Here is a 15,590-nt window from a genome sequence, read left to right as displayed (position 1 = left end):
GTAATTGGAATCCAGATAGGCTAACACAACCTCCTTTTCCTCATTGCTATAAAGTATATCTTAGATAGGAAAAAAAGAAAAGAAAAAAGAAATCTGAGCTCAATTACAGGCTGACTATTATAGGTACCTAACAGCTTATTTGTAAGCAGACATAGGAGACTAGGAACAAAGATTGAAAGCGATGTTTATTGTTAGGAGTTTTAAGTTTTAGCTGTGAGGTTAAATACTTTGGATGCTGGGTAAGAGGATCCAAGTGGCCATTATGATTCCATTTAAAACTCCAGCATATCCTTAAAATATTCCTAATAATTAAAATGAGATAAAAGAAAGATGATGCCCATCTGCTTTCTGCTTACCACTCTCCTCTACTTTTTATAGCAGCTAGTGATATCATTGTAACACCTTTAATTTACTGTTGAAAGACATTAAAAGGTAACTCACTGTTCTTGGGGCTGTGAAAGTGACATGCCCAAGCTTTTGTTAAAGTGTGGCAACCACTTTCTTGTTTTAAAGTAGGAATAAAAGAGGAAGAAATTTCTGGAGAAAAATATTTTTACTAATTTAGAATGCAGATGGAACATTGTGTGGGGAAAGTATATAAGGTAAAACGTGTATAGAAAGTTATTAGCTGTTTGGCTTTGGAAACTTTATTGAATAGATGTAAAATCTTTGCAGAGAGGAACTTCATGTTTTTCCATCTTGAGCATTTTATTCTAAAGAAAAGCCCTTAATCATATACATATGATTTATATTTGCACTTATCTGAGAAAGTGATTAGTTATTGTGGATGTATATATTCTAATGTGTTTTTAGAACCCTTGATTTTTTTTTTTTTTTTTTAGATTATGCATTTGGGTTTATTATATGCAGTTTGGGTTCTGATCAGTTCTGTGAATGCAATATACGTGATACATATTTGTATTTGGATAATATTGAGGTTACAGATTATCTGCAAAAACTGTAGACTGCTCTATTGAGTTTCTGTGATTTATTTCTTAGATATTTTATTTCCTCCCTTATTGACAGGCTGTCAATGTCTTGCTCACGTTAATCCCTGTGGAGTGCCCTTCTGATTTCTTCTTCTTTTTCTTTTTTTAAATAAATAAATAAATAAATAATTTATTTATTTATTTTTGGCTGTGTTGGGTCTTCATCGCATCTTTGTTGCTGCGCTCGGGCTTTCTCTAATTGCATCGAGTGGGGGCTACTCTTCATTGCAGTGTGCGGGCTTCTCATTGTGGTGGCTTCTCTTGTTGCGGAGCACAGGCTCTAGGCATGTGGGTTTCAGTAGTTGTGGCACACGGGCTCAGTAGTTGTGCCTCGCGGGCTCTAGAGCGCAGGCTTAGTAGTTGTGGCGCAAAGGCTTAGTTGCTCCATGGCATGTGGGATCTTCCCGGACCAGGGCTCAAACCCGTGTCTCCTGCATTGGCAGGCGGATTCTTAACCACCACGCCACCAGGGAAGTCCCCCTTCTGACTTCTTCTAATTTATTGATTCTGACCTGCTAGAGCCTTAGAATCCAGTTAATCTAACTCATATGTTTATGGACTTCCATCCATTTGTGAAATACTGATTAATATTTATTAGTATATGCCAGGCTCTGGGTAGGCATTGGTAAATAAGACTTTCATTTTCCCTGCCTTCATGGAGCTTAGAGTGTAGGAGATTTTTATTTAAAGAGTAAAGATTTATAGTATATACTTTATTTAAAACTCTTAAAGTACCTGAATTAAACTTTTCCATCAGTAATATGAATTCAGCTTAAGTAAGATTTGCTGTCTGAATCATTTTTATGAGACTTTTCTAAAATGTCTTGTTACTTAAAACTTATTGATCACAGGAAGGTAAACAGTGAAGAGACTTCACTTATATTCATTATGCTAACATTTATATTAACATCTAATCACACATTGGATTTGTGCTGGAGCTGGGACTTAAACTTGCATCCACTGATTCCCAGTCCAGTGCTTTTTGCATTACATTATGTGACTCTTTAAGGACCTCCTTGTTATATAAAACTAAAAAAAGGCTCTGAGGTGAAGTATTGTAACTGCAAAGTGGAATATGGTAGAGTACTGGGAGTCTCTGTGTTCAGAGTGTTTCTGTTCTTTATGCTGATTTTCCCCTTTGAACTTGGAGCACCAGGGAGGTTCAGCTGGGAGGCCTGACTCTTTTGCATATTATGTCTTCTAGTTTGTACCTGTTCAAACTAGGCCTGGCTCCTCAGATTCAAGACCTATATGGAAAGGTTGACTTCACAGGTAAGAAGTTACAAACTTGGCAGGAAGTGCTTGATTTATGTGGAAATAGCCTGGAGAGTCAACAGTGCAAATCTTAAAGACGTATGGCTTTAAAAACACTGTGCCAACAGAGATTAAAAAAAAAGCATGAGTAACCTGCTTCTCCTGCTTCTCCTCTTCTTCCACTAAACTTGGAATTTCAAGCTCTGTTCTCTCAGTTATGACATGGGTATGATTGATAATTCTCAGTTTTCTTATATGTAAATTAGAAAGAATATTAACATATATGTAAAAAATAATATAATATTAACATGTAACATTAAAGGTTCATGTACAGTGAAAAATCTTTATAACAGTCTTGCCCCTTCCCTTCCAGTGAGCACCAGTTGTAGCCAAAGGAAGGGGAGCGAGATGATACAAAGATGACAATTTACTAATTTTAAAACTTTAGCTTATTTGGGTGGGTGTTTGCTATAGTCAGATGCTTGAAGAGATGGGGGCTTGGGGAGAAAAAGAACAATGGTAATATTGGTTAGGGGTAAGATAGATTCAAATCTTTTTGAACTGGTGATTATTTTGTAGGCCAGGGAATTTTAAAAACTGGAAGTAAAACTTTTATCTATGATATTTTTCCTTCCAGGGAAGTTGTTCCCCAGACTTGGGGCAAGGACCAAACCTTACATGTTGTTTTCTTTATCAGTTAGCTTTCTGCCTTAGAAACGAAATTGTGTAATAGTAGCTAGTGATTTGGATTGTAAAGACAGATAACTGGCTTGTGATTCACTTCTTGTTCGAGCTGCCTTTAAAGCTGCTCCATTCGTAAGTTCATTATAGGGAATGCCATAAGTAGCAGTTTGGGAGAACTATTTTCTATAGAGCCAGTCTCATGTTATAGTTATTTCTGATGCTCTTGATAATACTAATAATACTGTGTCTATTGAGTGCATGTTATGTACCGGGTATCATGTTAAGTGCTTTCCATATATTATCTTATTTAAATCCTTCTAACAACCCTAGGAGGTAGATGTCGTTTTATCCAATACATTTTGTAGTTGAGGAATGTGTTTCCTTCTCTGTGTTATGGCAAGGTGCTTAACTTGCTTGTTTGGGTCTTAATTTTTCCTTGTAGAAGAAGAAATCAACAACATGAAGATTGAACTGGAGAAGTATGGGATCCAGATGCCTGCCTTTAGCAAGATCGGGGGCATTCTGGCTAATGAACTATCAGTGGATGAAGCCGCATGTAAGAAGAGAGAAATTTTGTGGGTTCAAATGGGGTTGTTGCTACTACTTTCAATGATTAATACTGTAATGATGGACATTAGGAATTTTGCTAGCAAGTTTAGGTCAGTAGATATAGATTTAAACACTGCTGTACAGTTATCTATGCTATTGTTATTTGGAAATAAGTGAGTGATTTTGATTAAAATAGAAGCACTAGAAAGTGAATTCTACATTTCAGTGCCTTTTAGAGTTTCTTATTTTCTGATGGTGTTTACATGATGATTAAGGTGAACATTTCCATAACAAATGCTCAAAGGCTCCTTTCAGAGTCTCTTATGAATATTTCCCTGTAAGATTTCAGATTCAGCATTCCAGACATGGGTCACAGGCAGAGCTGTGGGTTTGTGCATCAGAGGAAAAAGACTGGGCTTAAAGATCTGGGGAGTCCTCTAACCCCTCCATTTATGAAAAGGAGCCTCTTTCTGTGATAGGGGGTTGCAGTGTTTGAATGTGTAATGTATATCCTTTACTTTGTATAACCTCAGTGTTCTATGTTTTGAATTTTTTTTTTTTTTTTAGTACATGCTGCCGTTATTGCCATTAATGAAGCTATTGACCATAGAATTCCAGCTGACACGTTTGCAGCTTTGAAAAATCCCAATGCCATGCTTGTGAACCTTGAAGAGCCCTTGGCTTCCACTTACCAGGATGTACTTTACCAGGCCAAGCAGGACAAAATGACAAATGCTAAAAACAGGGTAAAAATGGAACATTTGTTCTTTCTAACTGATTTATATTCTTTCACTGTTTGATATGACTCCATTTTAAAAATCAGTTTTATCGAGGTATTAATTTACATATAATAAAATTCAACCGTTTAAAGTTTACAGTTTGATGGGTTTTGACAAATGTATATGGATGTGTAACCACCCCAAAAGTGCCCACATCTCCCCTTCGCAATCAGTCTGTACCTCCTCACACTCCCCACCCCTGACCCCAGCAACTACCAGTCTGTTTTCGATCACTTTAATTTATTTTTTTAGAATTCTATATAAATGAAATGGAGTCACCCAGTATGTAGTCTTTTGGTATTAGATTCTATTTTGACTTCTACTTCCTTCTTGAGTTTTGTGCAAACCAGTGACAGGCTCTGCGATCTAGTCCCTGGATGTACCTGTTCTGCTCAGGTCTGAGGCAAGGATGCAGACTCACAAGTGCACAGGGCAGGGTTCACCAGTGCTTCCTTCTCTTGCTTGACTCTGGAAGAACCCCTGGGCTTGTTATTTACAAGTGGATCTGCTTTTTATGTGTTTAGTTACAGTTGTGTAGCATTCTGCTTTGTTCTTTATTAAGGATTTTAAGCCACGCCCTTACTTGCTCTTGGTTCTGTAATGGTGGGGGAGGAGCACAAATGTATTTCTGTGGTCTTCTTAGAGACCTGAGCTAATTTAGTTACACTTTCTTTCTTACTCATCTTCAGACAGAAAGCTCTGAGAGAGAAAGGGACGTTTATGAGGAGCTGCTCACTCAAGCTGAAATTCAAGGCAATATAAATAAAGTCAACAGTAAGTATGTCCCCACATCAGGCACCTAAAAGAATGTTACAGAATAATGTGGCTGTTGATCTCTTCTTGGACCTGTGGCATGGTTTAAGTTTGTTTATTTCAGACATTCATGGGTTTGCTTAGGAACTATTGCTGATTTACTGTCTTTTGTGTTCATACGTCTTCTCTTTGGGCTACCATTGTCCTCAGCCAGGCCCCCACTCCTCCATCTACTCATCTATTGTAACTTACAGACTGGATTTTTTGGCTACAGTTTCACTCTTTCACCCTGTGTTAGACACTTAAATCTGAACAGAAGCATAGGCTTCTCATTGCGGTGGCTTCTCTTATTGCAGAGCACGGGCTCTAGGCACGTGGGCTTCAGTAGTTGCACCCCACGGGCTTAGTAGTTGTGGCATGTGGGCCCTAGAGTGCACGGGCTTCAGTAGTTGTGGCGTGCGGGCTCACTAGTTGTGGCTCGCAGGCTCTAGAGCGCAGGCTCAGTAGTTGTGGCGCACAGGCTTAGTTGCTCTGCAGCATGTGGGATCTTCCCAGACCAGGGATCGAACCCGTATCCCCTGCATTGGCAGGCAGATTCTTTTTTTTTTTTTTTTTAATTAATAGCTACTTTATTTATGTATTTATTTATTTATTTTTTAGCTGTGTTGGGTCTTTGTTTCTCGTGCGAGGGCCTTCCCTAGTTGCGGCAAGCGGGGGCCACTCTTCATCGCGGTGCGCGGGCCTCCCATCACGGCCCCTCCCGTTGCGGGGCACAGACTCCAGACGCTCAGGCTCAGCAGCCGTGGCTCACGGGCCCAGCCGCTCCGCGGCATGTGGGATCCTCCCAGACCAGGGCTCGAACCCGTGTCCCCCCCATTAGCAGGCAGACTCCCAACAACTGCGCCACCAGGGAAGCCCTTGGCAGGCAGATTCTTAATCACTGCGCCACCAGGGAAGTCCCTGTTTTCCTATATAGTTTTGTTTTTCTTTTAAAGAGTAATACAAGTTATCCAGAAATAAACAACAAACAAAAAATTAGACCCCATCACCTAGGATAACCACTCTTGATGTTTTTAACATATCCTTCAAAACATATATTTAAACAAAAATGAGATTGTACTGTTCATATTGATTTTTGTGTATGTTACACACTTTTGAAAAACTAATTTCTTGAAAGTATCATTTTCATTTTGTTACTCTTCTTCAAAAGAACCTGCATTAGTTCCTTATTACTTGCCAGACAAAACACAGATCCCTAGCCTGGTGGAGTTCTTTATGTAGTATTTTATGCATATAACTCTATAGAAACTCATGTGCCTAATTGTCTCCCATATTCATTGTGTTTATTTCATGACTCATGAAAAATGGCTATGGAGTTGTTCAGAACTGGGATTTGATCTCTTGCCCTCGTATTAATAGCTGTGGGAATTGGGTGCGTGTGGCATAGAATCATTATACGAATGATGAGATAATGTATGTAAATTGCCTGGTATTTAGTAAGCACTCAGTAAACAATATTATTATCACTTTTGTTAATCATGTAATCTCGCCACTGTAATGCCCTCATGCCTTGTCTCTTACTTAATCCAAATTATACCCATCATTCAAGATTCAGCTCAGTTGTCACCTCAGTGCCCATCCTAGCTCATAATATACTTGCCTTTCAAATCTCCTACAGCATTTATATGCTAAACCACACAATTTTATATTTAATTATGTATTGTCTTAACTGCTTGCTTTTTGTTTCTGACATCTTTATAAAGTTTACTTCTGAGTTCTGCTTCTTTTCAAATCCTCAGAATTCCTAGCATAGGGTTAGTCTCACCAAAAGAACTAAAAAACCTTACTTGATTCAACCAGACTTGATCTTATCTTGATCAAGATAATAATAATAGTAATAGTAATCAGTGTCCTCTTTGTTCCTTTGGAGATCCTAATTTCTCACTTGAACTGATACTCTGAATAACTGGAGAGAATTTATAAGATTTTACCAACTCCATATGATAGGGAGTTCTAAATCCTGACCAGGAGTCTTTGTATTCTGTTCCATTCTGGCTCATTTAGGATAATAGCTTTCTGAACAGAGTAATAGTTCCATTCACGTATGGGTGATTTGTTTTGCTGTATCTGTATGAATACTACTGAAGTCAGCAAGTATAAGCCAGAATGTCCTTGTAGTTAGTTCTCTGTGTGAGAGGAAAGTCCAGCACATTTCCTGCTGCATACACCGCGTAAAATACTCTTTTATTTACTAAGGGATTTTTTCTCTACCGTGTTGTCTGGGATTTTATAGCCTTTTAGCTCTACCTGGCTAATTATATTAGAGTCAGTTATAAACTTATAAGGAGAGAAACATATGTATATATATTTAAAGTGTTCCATGCATATTGTTCTCATGTGGTCAGAGGAGCAAAATAGTAAAAATTCCCTCAAATAGTTTTCACTATAGTGAGGAAGGTAAATAGTCAAATGAATAATTTCAGAGCAACTTGGTTAGAACAATACAATGAGTAATTTCAAGGCAACCAAAGGTGTGTGAAGTACAGTCAAAGAATAAAGAAAAGAATGATGACTTTTCCTCGAGGTTTGTATCTGAACCTTCACTGGGATTCTTAGGGTAGGTAAGAAGGTGAGGATAAGGCAGAATTCCCCATAGGGGGACAAGCTTTTCCTAATAGTAGAGAAAATCTGAGACAAGGGAAAGTTGTATGGTAGGAAGGTAGAGGGACTTTAGGTCCCGAGAATCATCTTAATGTAATAATAGATAAGATTCTTTCCCTAGGGCTTGAGAAGCCATTCATGCTGCCCCAGAAGAAAGCTGCAGGCCAGATAGTTAAAAATGAGAAAAAGTTTTTATTTTTTGTTAAGTAGGATAAGGAAAATTAGAGTTAGGTAATTAAAGCATAGTGGGAGAAAGTGTTTAAATAATGTTGTAAACTTTATAGTATTAGTAAATGTTCATTTAAATATTTACATATTTAAGTAGTAAGTTTACATTTCTAGTAAAAGCATAATTGACTAGATGCCTTTGCAGATGGATAGTCTGAGATTCTGCATTGCATACGTAGAGGAAACCTGGTTGTTACCTATATTGCTTTTGTCTTCTGTCCCCCACCACTACAAAAGCTCCCTAAGGATGGAGATAACCTGTCTGCTCTGTTCATGGCTGTGTTTGCAGCAGGTGCATGCTCTGTGTTGTTGAAGAATGCTTGTTTAGTTGGCTAATGGCCACATAGACCTGCAGCCGTGATTCAAGGAGCTGCTCACCTCCTTCGTGTGGTGATCAGTGAGCTGAATTGCAGGGGAATGTTGGGAAGAAGGAAACAGTCTCTTAGGAATCTAACCTTTTCATCCTTTTACCTCTTGGTGTTATTTTTTAGTTCTAGTTTGAGACTTTGTTTTCTTTTGCACTGTTTTGTTTCCTTATAACAGCTTACATTAATTTTCTTTTTGTTTCTTTACTAATGAAAACAGTTAAAATTGATAAGTACTGCTATGCCCCAAATATTTTGATTTTTAGTATTTTATTATTGACTTTTTTTGCTACTTTGGTGATAAAATCAGATGGTCATTCCTGGGTGGGACATGGGAGGGAGAACTCTATATTCTCTTCTAAAATAGGAAAGCTGAAAATAATACAATAATTATGATTTTCCAGTGGCTGTCATTTCTGAAATCAGAAAATACGATATTTTGACTTTCAACTTAATAATACCTTATTTATTTTACAATATAAAAGTACTTTCATGTATTTGATTTTATTTAATCTTATGAGGAGGGTATCTTTGTTATCATTTTCAGATGAAGGAAAATCTGCATTTTTACTGTCGGATAATAAAGCCCTTGTGTGACGTCAGGTTCTGTGACTAGAGGTAGAGAAATTGAGGCTGTGTAGAGAGCCCCTTCCACTCCACGCAGTCAGACCAGCCTTGATGTCTAGGCATTGCTTTGGGGAGAGTACATTCAGGAGACGCCAGGATAATGAAGGGATTCAGAATGATGCTGTATAAGAAATGGTTGAAGGAACTAAGGTTCTTTAGTCAGGAGTAGACAGTCACAGGGAAAGGGGTTGGATGTATTCAAGTATCAACTCTAGGGTGGGAGCTTTAACAATTTTTTTAAAACAGAATTGTCCAGAGATGTAGTAAATTGCTGTGCGGGATACCTTCTCCTGTGTAGTAGTTTAGTCTGGATAATGACTTGGCATTTTAGAGGGAATTTAGGCATGTGTTATTGGTGCCTCTTATATTGCTGCCCATATTGGTGCCAAGCTCTCTGCATCTAGAAGCTTTTAAGTAGGCCTGGGGTGTGGTCCAGGTATTTGTTAAATCTGAACAACCTGGGAACCCCTGGACGTGATGACTTTAAGGTTCTCTTCCAACCCCAAAGGCTAATGCTTCTGTGATACTCCAGAATAAAAGCTATCTAATTATATTTCCCTGATCTGGAACTGCGATTGGTTTTCAGGAAGGAAAAAATATTCTAGGCTATAATGTTAACATAGTTTTTTCTTAAGCGTTTGCCTTTTTTCCTCCTCAGTGTTTGCTGCGTTAGCGAATATAGACCTGGCTTTGGAGCAGGGATCTGCACTGGCCTTGTTCAAGATTCTGCAGTCACCAGCGCTGGGCCTTCGAGGACTGCAGCAGCAGAATAGTGACTGGTACCTCAAGCAGCTCCTCAGTGATAGACAGCAGAAGAGAGAGGTAAAAGTACCCTGAGTTGCACCTGCAAGAGTTTATATACATCCTTTTGAATCCCATGCTGTTGTGTCAAGATATATATGGGGCCTTTTTTTCCCCCTAATATAACTTTTTCTCCTGCAGATGAATTAGGCTGTTTAATATCCTCAGGTAAAGTACACATTGTCTTCAGCTCTCTTTTGCTTTTAGAGTTGTAAATCCTCTTTTAAAATAAACATCGCCCATCCTGGCAAGTGAATCTGACCACCCCTTCACTTGAAATCCCGAACTAAAAGCTATTGGGGAGAACCTGAAATTTTATATTCTTACTTCAGGAATTTCCACTTTTAAGAAACCATACCTGACGAGTTTCCTCTGGCCGACACTGGGAAAGTACTTAATGTGCAGTAAGAGTGGACTGTGTGGGATTGTACTTTATGGTTTTCTTTTTTAGAACAAATATGAAGGGATTTCTTTTTTTTTTTTTTTTTTTCTAAATAAGGACAAGTATAGATTTTACAAATCCTCAGCATTGGCCAGAGAAAGCAGCATTAATGTGCTAATGATTCTACAAACATTTTATCTCAGAACATTTTGATGCTCTTTACAAAATATTTTTTTTTAATGTGCTTATATCAGGAGAGTCACTCTACCTGAGATTTGACAAGGGCATTCAGCTCTTGCTCAGGCTGCCGCTTTGGCTGTGTGTAGCCTGAAGCTGTCTCTTATGCCTGTGGCTCTCTGTCCCTAGTGACTGCTGTTGAGATATGAGAACTACAAGGCCCGGAGGCCTAGGCAGGAGTCATCTTTACCTAAGTGTTCTTGGCTTTTCTCAGGGTGGTCAGGCTGAGGCCCTGCAGAAGGAGGAGCTACAGTCTGGAGTGGATGCCGCAAACACTGCTGCCCAGCAGTATCAGAGAAGTAAGAGTCCTCTCAGCTGCGTGTCCACTGAGATCCTGAGTAGGGGAGGAGAGTGGCTTTGTGTCATTGAGGGGCCTGAGGTTAGATTCTGTCACTCCTCACCCCACCCCAAGGCTACTAGCTGCAGTCAACTACCAGGTACCTTTGGTGGCAGAAGGGTTCCTCCAGTTTTAAAAGTAGAACTGGAGTCAGCGTAGGCTCACTTTGGCTAGTAAGCTCGTGCTTACGTGGTTGGTTAGGGAAGCATCTGGAGGAGACAGGACTAGGGATTGATTGGCAAGATTTGGATGGTGAGAGACGGGAGAGAAGGGTGTTCCTAATATGGGGCAACAGGGGAAGAGGAAGTGTGAGCAGAGGGACAGAAGGTGAAAGATGTATTAAGGAACAGTGGCTAGAATAAAATTTTTGTAGATGTTTTAGGCTGAGTTGTGTAAGATAAAGGCTTGGAAAGATTGTGGAAAGCTTTGAATGGCAGCTTAATAAGCTAGTACTTTTCCAGGCTTCCCCCTGTAGGGGAAGGATGTTTTAGGTAGAGCATAGTGGTGGCAGGCAGGATGATTTGGAGTGGAAAGAAAATAGGGGTGAGGAGAAGAGGAGGCTGCTTTTTAAAGACAGATTTATTGAGATGTAGTTCACATACCATGCAATTCACCCTCATACAAAGGAGGCTGTTGTCTAAAGATGAAAGTTCTACTTCAAACGTCATGGCTAATAGCTTATCCACAGAATATAACTTTCTTCTGTGAAAATTGGCATCTGCTTCCCCTCGGGCCTCTCAAAGCCAGCTGCCTTTCTGACCTCCTTGTTTTCTACCCAGGACTCGCAGCAGTGGCAGCGATCAATGCTGCAATCCAGAAGGGTGTTGCCGAGAAGACTGTTATGGAGCTAATGAATCCCGAAGCCCAGCTGCCCCAGGTGTTTCCATTTGCTGCCCATCTTTATCAGAAGGAGCTGGCTACCCTGCAGCAACAGAGTCCTGAGGTGAGTTAACTGAACCTGTGCTGTTTGTGAGCAAAACAGAGTGGACTTGAATTTAAAATTTAATACCCACTTCTTGGTGTAGTTAGGTAGAGGGTTTTTTTTTGTTTGTTTTGTTTTACTGGAAACTTAGACTCGTTACGGTTTTATTAAACTTCTGACCTCCCTTGGTATTCCAGAATGTCTTTCCTTACTCTGTCCCCCCTCGCTTTCTGTACAGCATAGCCTCACCCATCCTGAGCTCTCTGTTGCAGTGGAGATGTTGTCATCGGTGGCCCTAATCAACAGGGCACTGGAATCCGGAGACATGAATACAGTGTGGAAACAGTTGAGCAGTTCAGTTACAGGCCTTACCAATATTGAAGAAGAAAACTGCCAGAGGTGGGTGCCCAGAGTGCTGGGTTGAATCCATTAGATAGCTGTCACCTCTGTCTTTCGTGTGCCAGCACTCTTATTTTCTTTGCAGGCATTGTGACTTCAGTGTGATCGTCTTTTTTTTTTTTCTATTTCGATACATTTTATTCTTTACTATGCTGAAGGTTTTGTAGTAAATTACAGATATCATAACATTCCACTCCTAAATTTATAAGTATGCTTATTTAAAACAATGAGGATATTATATAGCCAAAATAACACTCTTATACCCTGACAAATCAACAGTACTTCTTTAATACTTTCTAAACCTAGTCCATTTTCATACTTCTTGTTCCAAAACTGTTTTTTCAGCTGGTTTGTTCAAACCAGGATCCAATCCAGGACCACATGTTAACATCTGATTATTGTGTCCCTTTGGTATCTTTTAATCTAGCATTGTCCCTTTCTTTATGACACTGACTTATTAAAGAGATGGGGCCAGTTGTCCTATAAAATGTCCCATATTCAGTTCTGGTTGCTTCCTAATATTTGGTTTATTCCTGTAAATTGTAAATTAGGTCTAAAGTCTTGTCAAGATTCAATTAAATATTTTTGGCGACGTGTGTTTCGTATTTTCTCATATCAAGAGGCATATAAAATCTGCTTATCCCCACCATTAGAGATACTAAGACTGATCCTTGATTAGGGAGTCATCTAATCCCTCCATTGCATATTTATTTTTCTCCCTTATCACCAGAACATAATCTTTTTTTTTCTTTAAATGTAACTTTTTTTGGCTGCATCGGGTCTTCGTTGCTGCATGTGGGCTTTTCTCTAGTTGTGGCGAGCGGGGGCTACTCTTCGTTGCGGTGCACAGGCTCCTCTTTGAGGTGGCTTCTCTTGTTGCGGAGCACGGGCTCTAGGCCTGCGGGCTTCAGTAGCTATGGCTCGCAGGCTCTAGAGCGCAGGCTCAGTAGTTGTGGCACACAGGCTTAGTTGCTCCGCGGCATGTGGGATCTTCCCGGACCAGGGGTCGAACCCGTGTCCACTGCATTGGCAGGCTGATTCTCAACCACTGCACCACCAGGGAAGCCCCAGAACATAATCTTTTTTTGTACCGTTTGCACCATCAAAATGTCCAGTTCCCCATTAACCATTCATCTAATATTTTTAACCCCAATTGATAATCCTTGCCTAAATCCATATACTTTCAGTAAAAGTTGCTGAATGGTGATTTGTTGATCTGTCATTCCTTCTGTGTTTGTTAGCTGGTGTATGGCCTTGTTTCCTTGTCTTTAGAGGGATTGCTTGAGCTGCTGCCTCTGATTCCAGAGTTGGTCTTACTTGGAATTTAGAACATGTAATATAAATAGGCCGTTAAGAATAAGTGATATCCTTGCATTTTTACACTGCTCAAGGAAGCTCCTCAGTCCCAAAGCTGACCTCTAGAATACTTCAAGCTGTTGGGGTTCCTTAGCTGTCTCTATTCCTTGGATCCTTTGCCCCCATGTCTTCTCATTCCTGTCAACCAAAATAATCCTGAAGGTCCCTTTTCTTATGTTGCACTTCATTGTCTCTTTTGTTGGGGGAATGGGGCAGATATCTCGATGAGCTGATGAAACTGAAAGCTCAAGCACATGCAGAGAATAATGAATTTATTACGTGGAATGACATCCAAGCTTGTGTGGACCATGTGAATCTTGTGGTGCAGGAGGAACATGAGAGTGAGTAATCTACTTCCCATCCCCCCAGATAATGTCACAGTTACAGATAATGTGATTCCATGAGCTGGTTCTAAACACTACTCCCGGGAGGATTTTTGGAAATTGGAAAAAAAAAAAAAAAATCTATCTCTTTATCTGTCTCAAAAAGCTACAGTTGTATATTGTTTTCAAAACACCAGGCAACTGCTATAATTAGATAAGTATGTAATAAGAACTAAAATTTTCAGGAGGTGAATTGAACATGATCTGTTATTTTTAAATGCTATTATAAGAAGTGGTTCTGACACTAACTACCTGGAGTTAGGTCATATTGCACAGATTGAGGGCACAGTCCTCCCCAAGACTTCTCTCACTTCAGACACCAGCCTTAATCTCTGGAGTTCCCAGGTCACCACACTTCTGAAAAACTGGCTATATATTCAGGGGTCCCCTCTATCTCCTCAGGTTCAGTAATTGGCTAGAATGACTCACAGAACTCAGGAAAGCACTATACTTATGGTTATAGTTTTATTGTAAAGAATACAAATCAGGATGAGTCAAAAGAAGAGACCAGTAGGGCAATGTCTGGTAGGGTCCCAAATTCGAGGCTTTTGTATCCTCAGGGTGTGTTGCCCTCCCAGCCCATTGATGAGTATCACAACCAGGGAAGCTCACCTGAGCTTTGGATATCCAGAGTTTTTATTGGGGCTTCGTTACATACAAATAATTGATTGAATTATGGCCAACTATTGGCCAAGTAATTGAATTCAATTTCCAGTCTGCCTCTCCTCCCTGGAATAGCTGGGCTGATATTCTGAGATCACATGGCTCAAATCCCCAATCTTCTAATCACATGGTTGGTCTTTCCAGCATGACCAGCCCCTATCCCAAAAGTTTCTAGGGGCGCACCAGGAGTCACCTGGTTGGCATAAACTCAGGTGTGGTCCTAGGGGCCCACTATGGATAATGAAGATACTCCTGTCATTTGGGAAATTCCAAGGGTTTAGAGCCTCCTTTCCAGAAACCAGGGACAAAGACCAGCCAAATTTTTTATTATACAACAGAGTCTTTACAAAAGTAGTCCAGTTGGCTGAGATACCTGAGGAGTGAATATTTCTAGTTTTAATTAGTGTTTCCTGTGAGAAATATTCAGTGATTTAGTGGGAAGAGCTTTGCCTTGGAGTAGGAGGCCCTGAGCTTTGATTCTCCGTTTCTTACTTGTTTGCTGTGTGGTGTTGGAGAGGAGATTCCTAAGGCTCATCTTTTTTTTTCTATAAAAATGTTGAACTAGGTGACTTTTTTTAATTTATTTATTTATTTAATTTATTTCTTTTTTTGGCTGCGTTGGTTCTTCGTTGCTGTGTGCGGGCTTTCTCTAGTTGCAGCGAGGGGGGGCTACTCTTCGTTGTGGTGTGTGGGCTTCTCACTGCGGTGGCTTCTCTTATCACAGAGCATGGGCTCTAGGGGCACGGGCTTCAGTATTTGTGGCACGCGGGCTCAGTAGTTGTGGCGCAGGGGCTTAATTGCTCTGCAGCATGTGGGATCTTCCTGGACCAGGGTTTGAACCCGTGTCCCCTGCATTGGCAGGCGGATTCTTAACCACTGCGCCACCAGGGAAGTCCCACTAGGTGACTTTTAAGATCCCTTGAACTCTTGACTTTTTGTGAGTCAAGAATGGTTTTGATCACACATTGGAGTATACTTGAAAGCTATCCTTTATAAAGCCAGTTTCATCAAAATCCTCATCACTCTTAAGTTAGAGCAAGTAAAAATAAAACAAAAGGACTTGAGATTTCAATAGGAATATGGATATTTCAATAGGAATATTTCAATAGGAATATGGAACTTCAAGGGAGTTTACTTAGATGAAAAAAACCACTAAATTTAAAGGAAAAAGATTTAAATGCCGTTTAATATTATGGATGACAAATTGTAGTTTGAATCATG

At 39.9% G+C, this 15,590-nt stretch overlaps 1 protein-coding gene across 1 annotated transcript in view; it reads left to right on the top strand.

Moving 5' to 3' along the window:
* The window catches only part of IQGAP1 (IQ motif containing GTPase activating protein 1), a 100,318-nt gene that overhangs the window by 45,877 nt on the left and 38,851 nt on the right, over window positions 1–15,590 (top strand). Inside the window, exons 6-14 of the mRNA XM_068558234.1 lie at window positions 2,194–2,261; window positions 3,370–3,483; window positions 4,044–4,222; window positions 4,945–5,029; window positions 9,548–9,711; window positions 10,524–10,608; window positions 11,426–11,589; window positions 11,807–11,967; window positions 13,540–13,664. Coding sequence (XP_068414335.1) covers window positions 2,194–2,261; window positions 3,370–3,483; window positions 4,044–4,222; window positions 4,945–5,029; window positions 9,548–9,711; window positions 10,524–10,608; window positions 11,426–11,589; window positions 11,807–11,967; window positions 13,540–13,664 — 1,145 coding nt within the window. The remainder of the gene's footprint in view (window positions 1–2,193; window positions 2,262–3,369; window positions 3,484–4,043; window positions 4,223–4,944; window positions 5,030–9,547; window positions 9,712–10,523; window positions 10,609–11,425; window positions 11,590–11,806; window positions 11,968–13,539; window positions 13,665–15,590) is intronic.

This window comes from Eschrichtius robustus, chromosome 1 (assembly GCF_028021215.1).
Source record: "Eschrichtius robustus isolate mEscRob2 chromosome 1, mEscRob2.pri, whole genome shotgun sequence".
Taxonomy (NCBI): Eukaryota; Metazoa; Chordata; class Mammalia; order Artiodactyla; family Eschrichtiidae; genus Eschrichtius; species Eschrichtius robustus.
The sequence above is the reverse complement of the archived record's forward strand: the minus strand, read 5'-3'. Positions and strand labels throughout refer to the sequence as shown.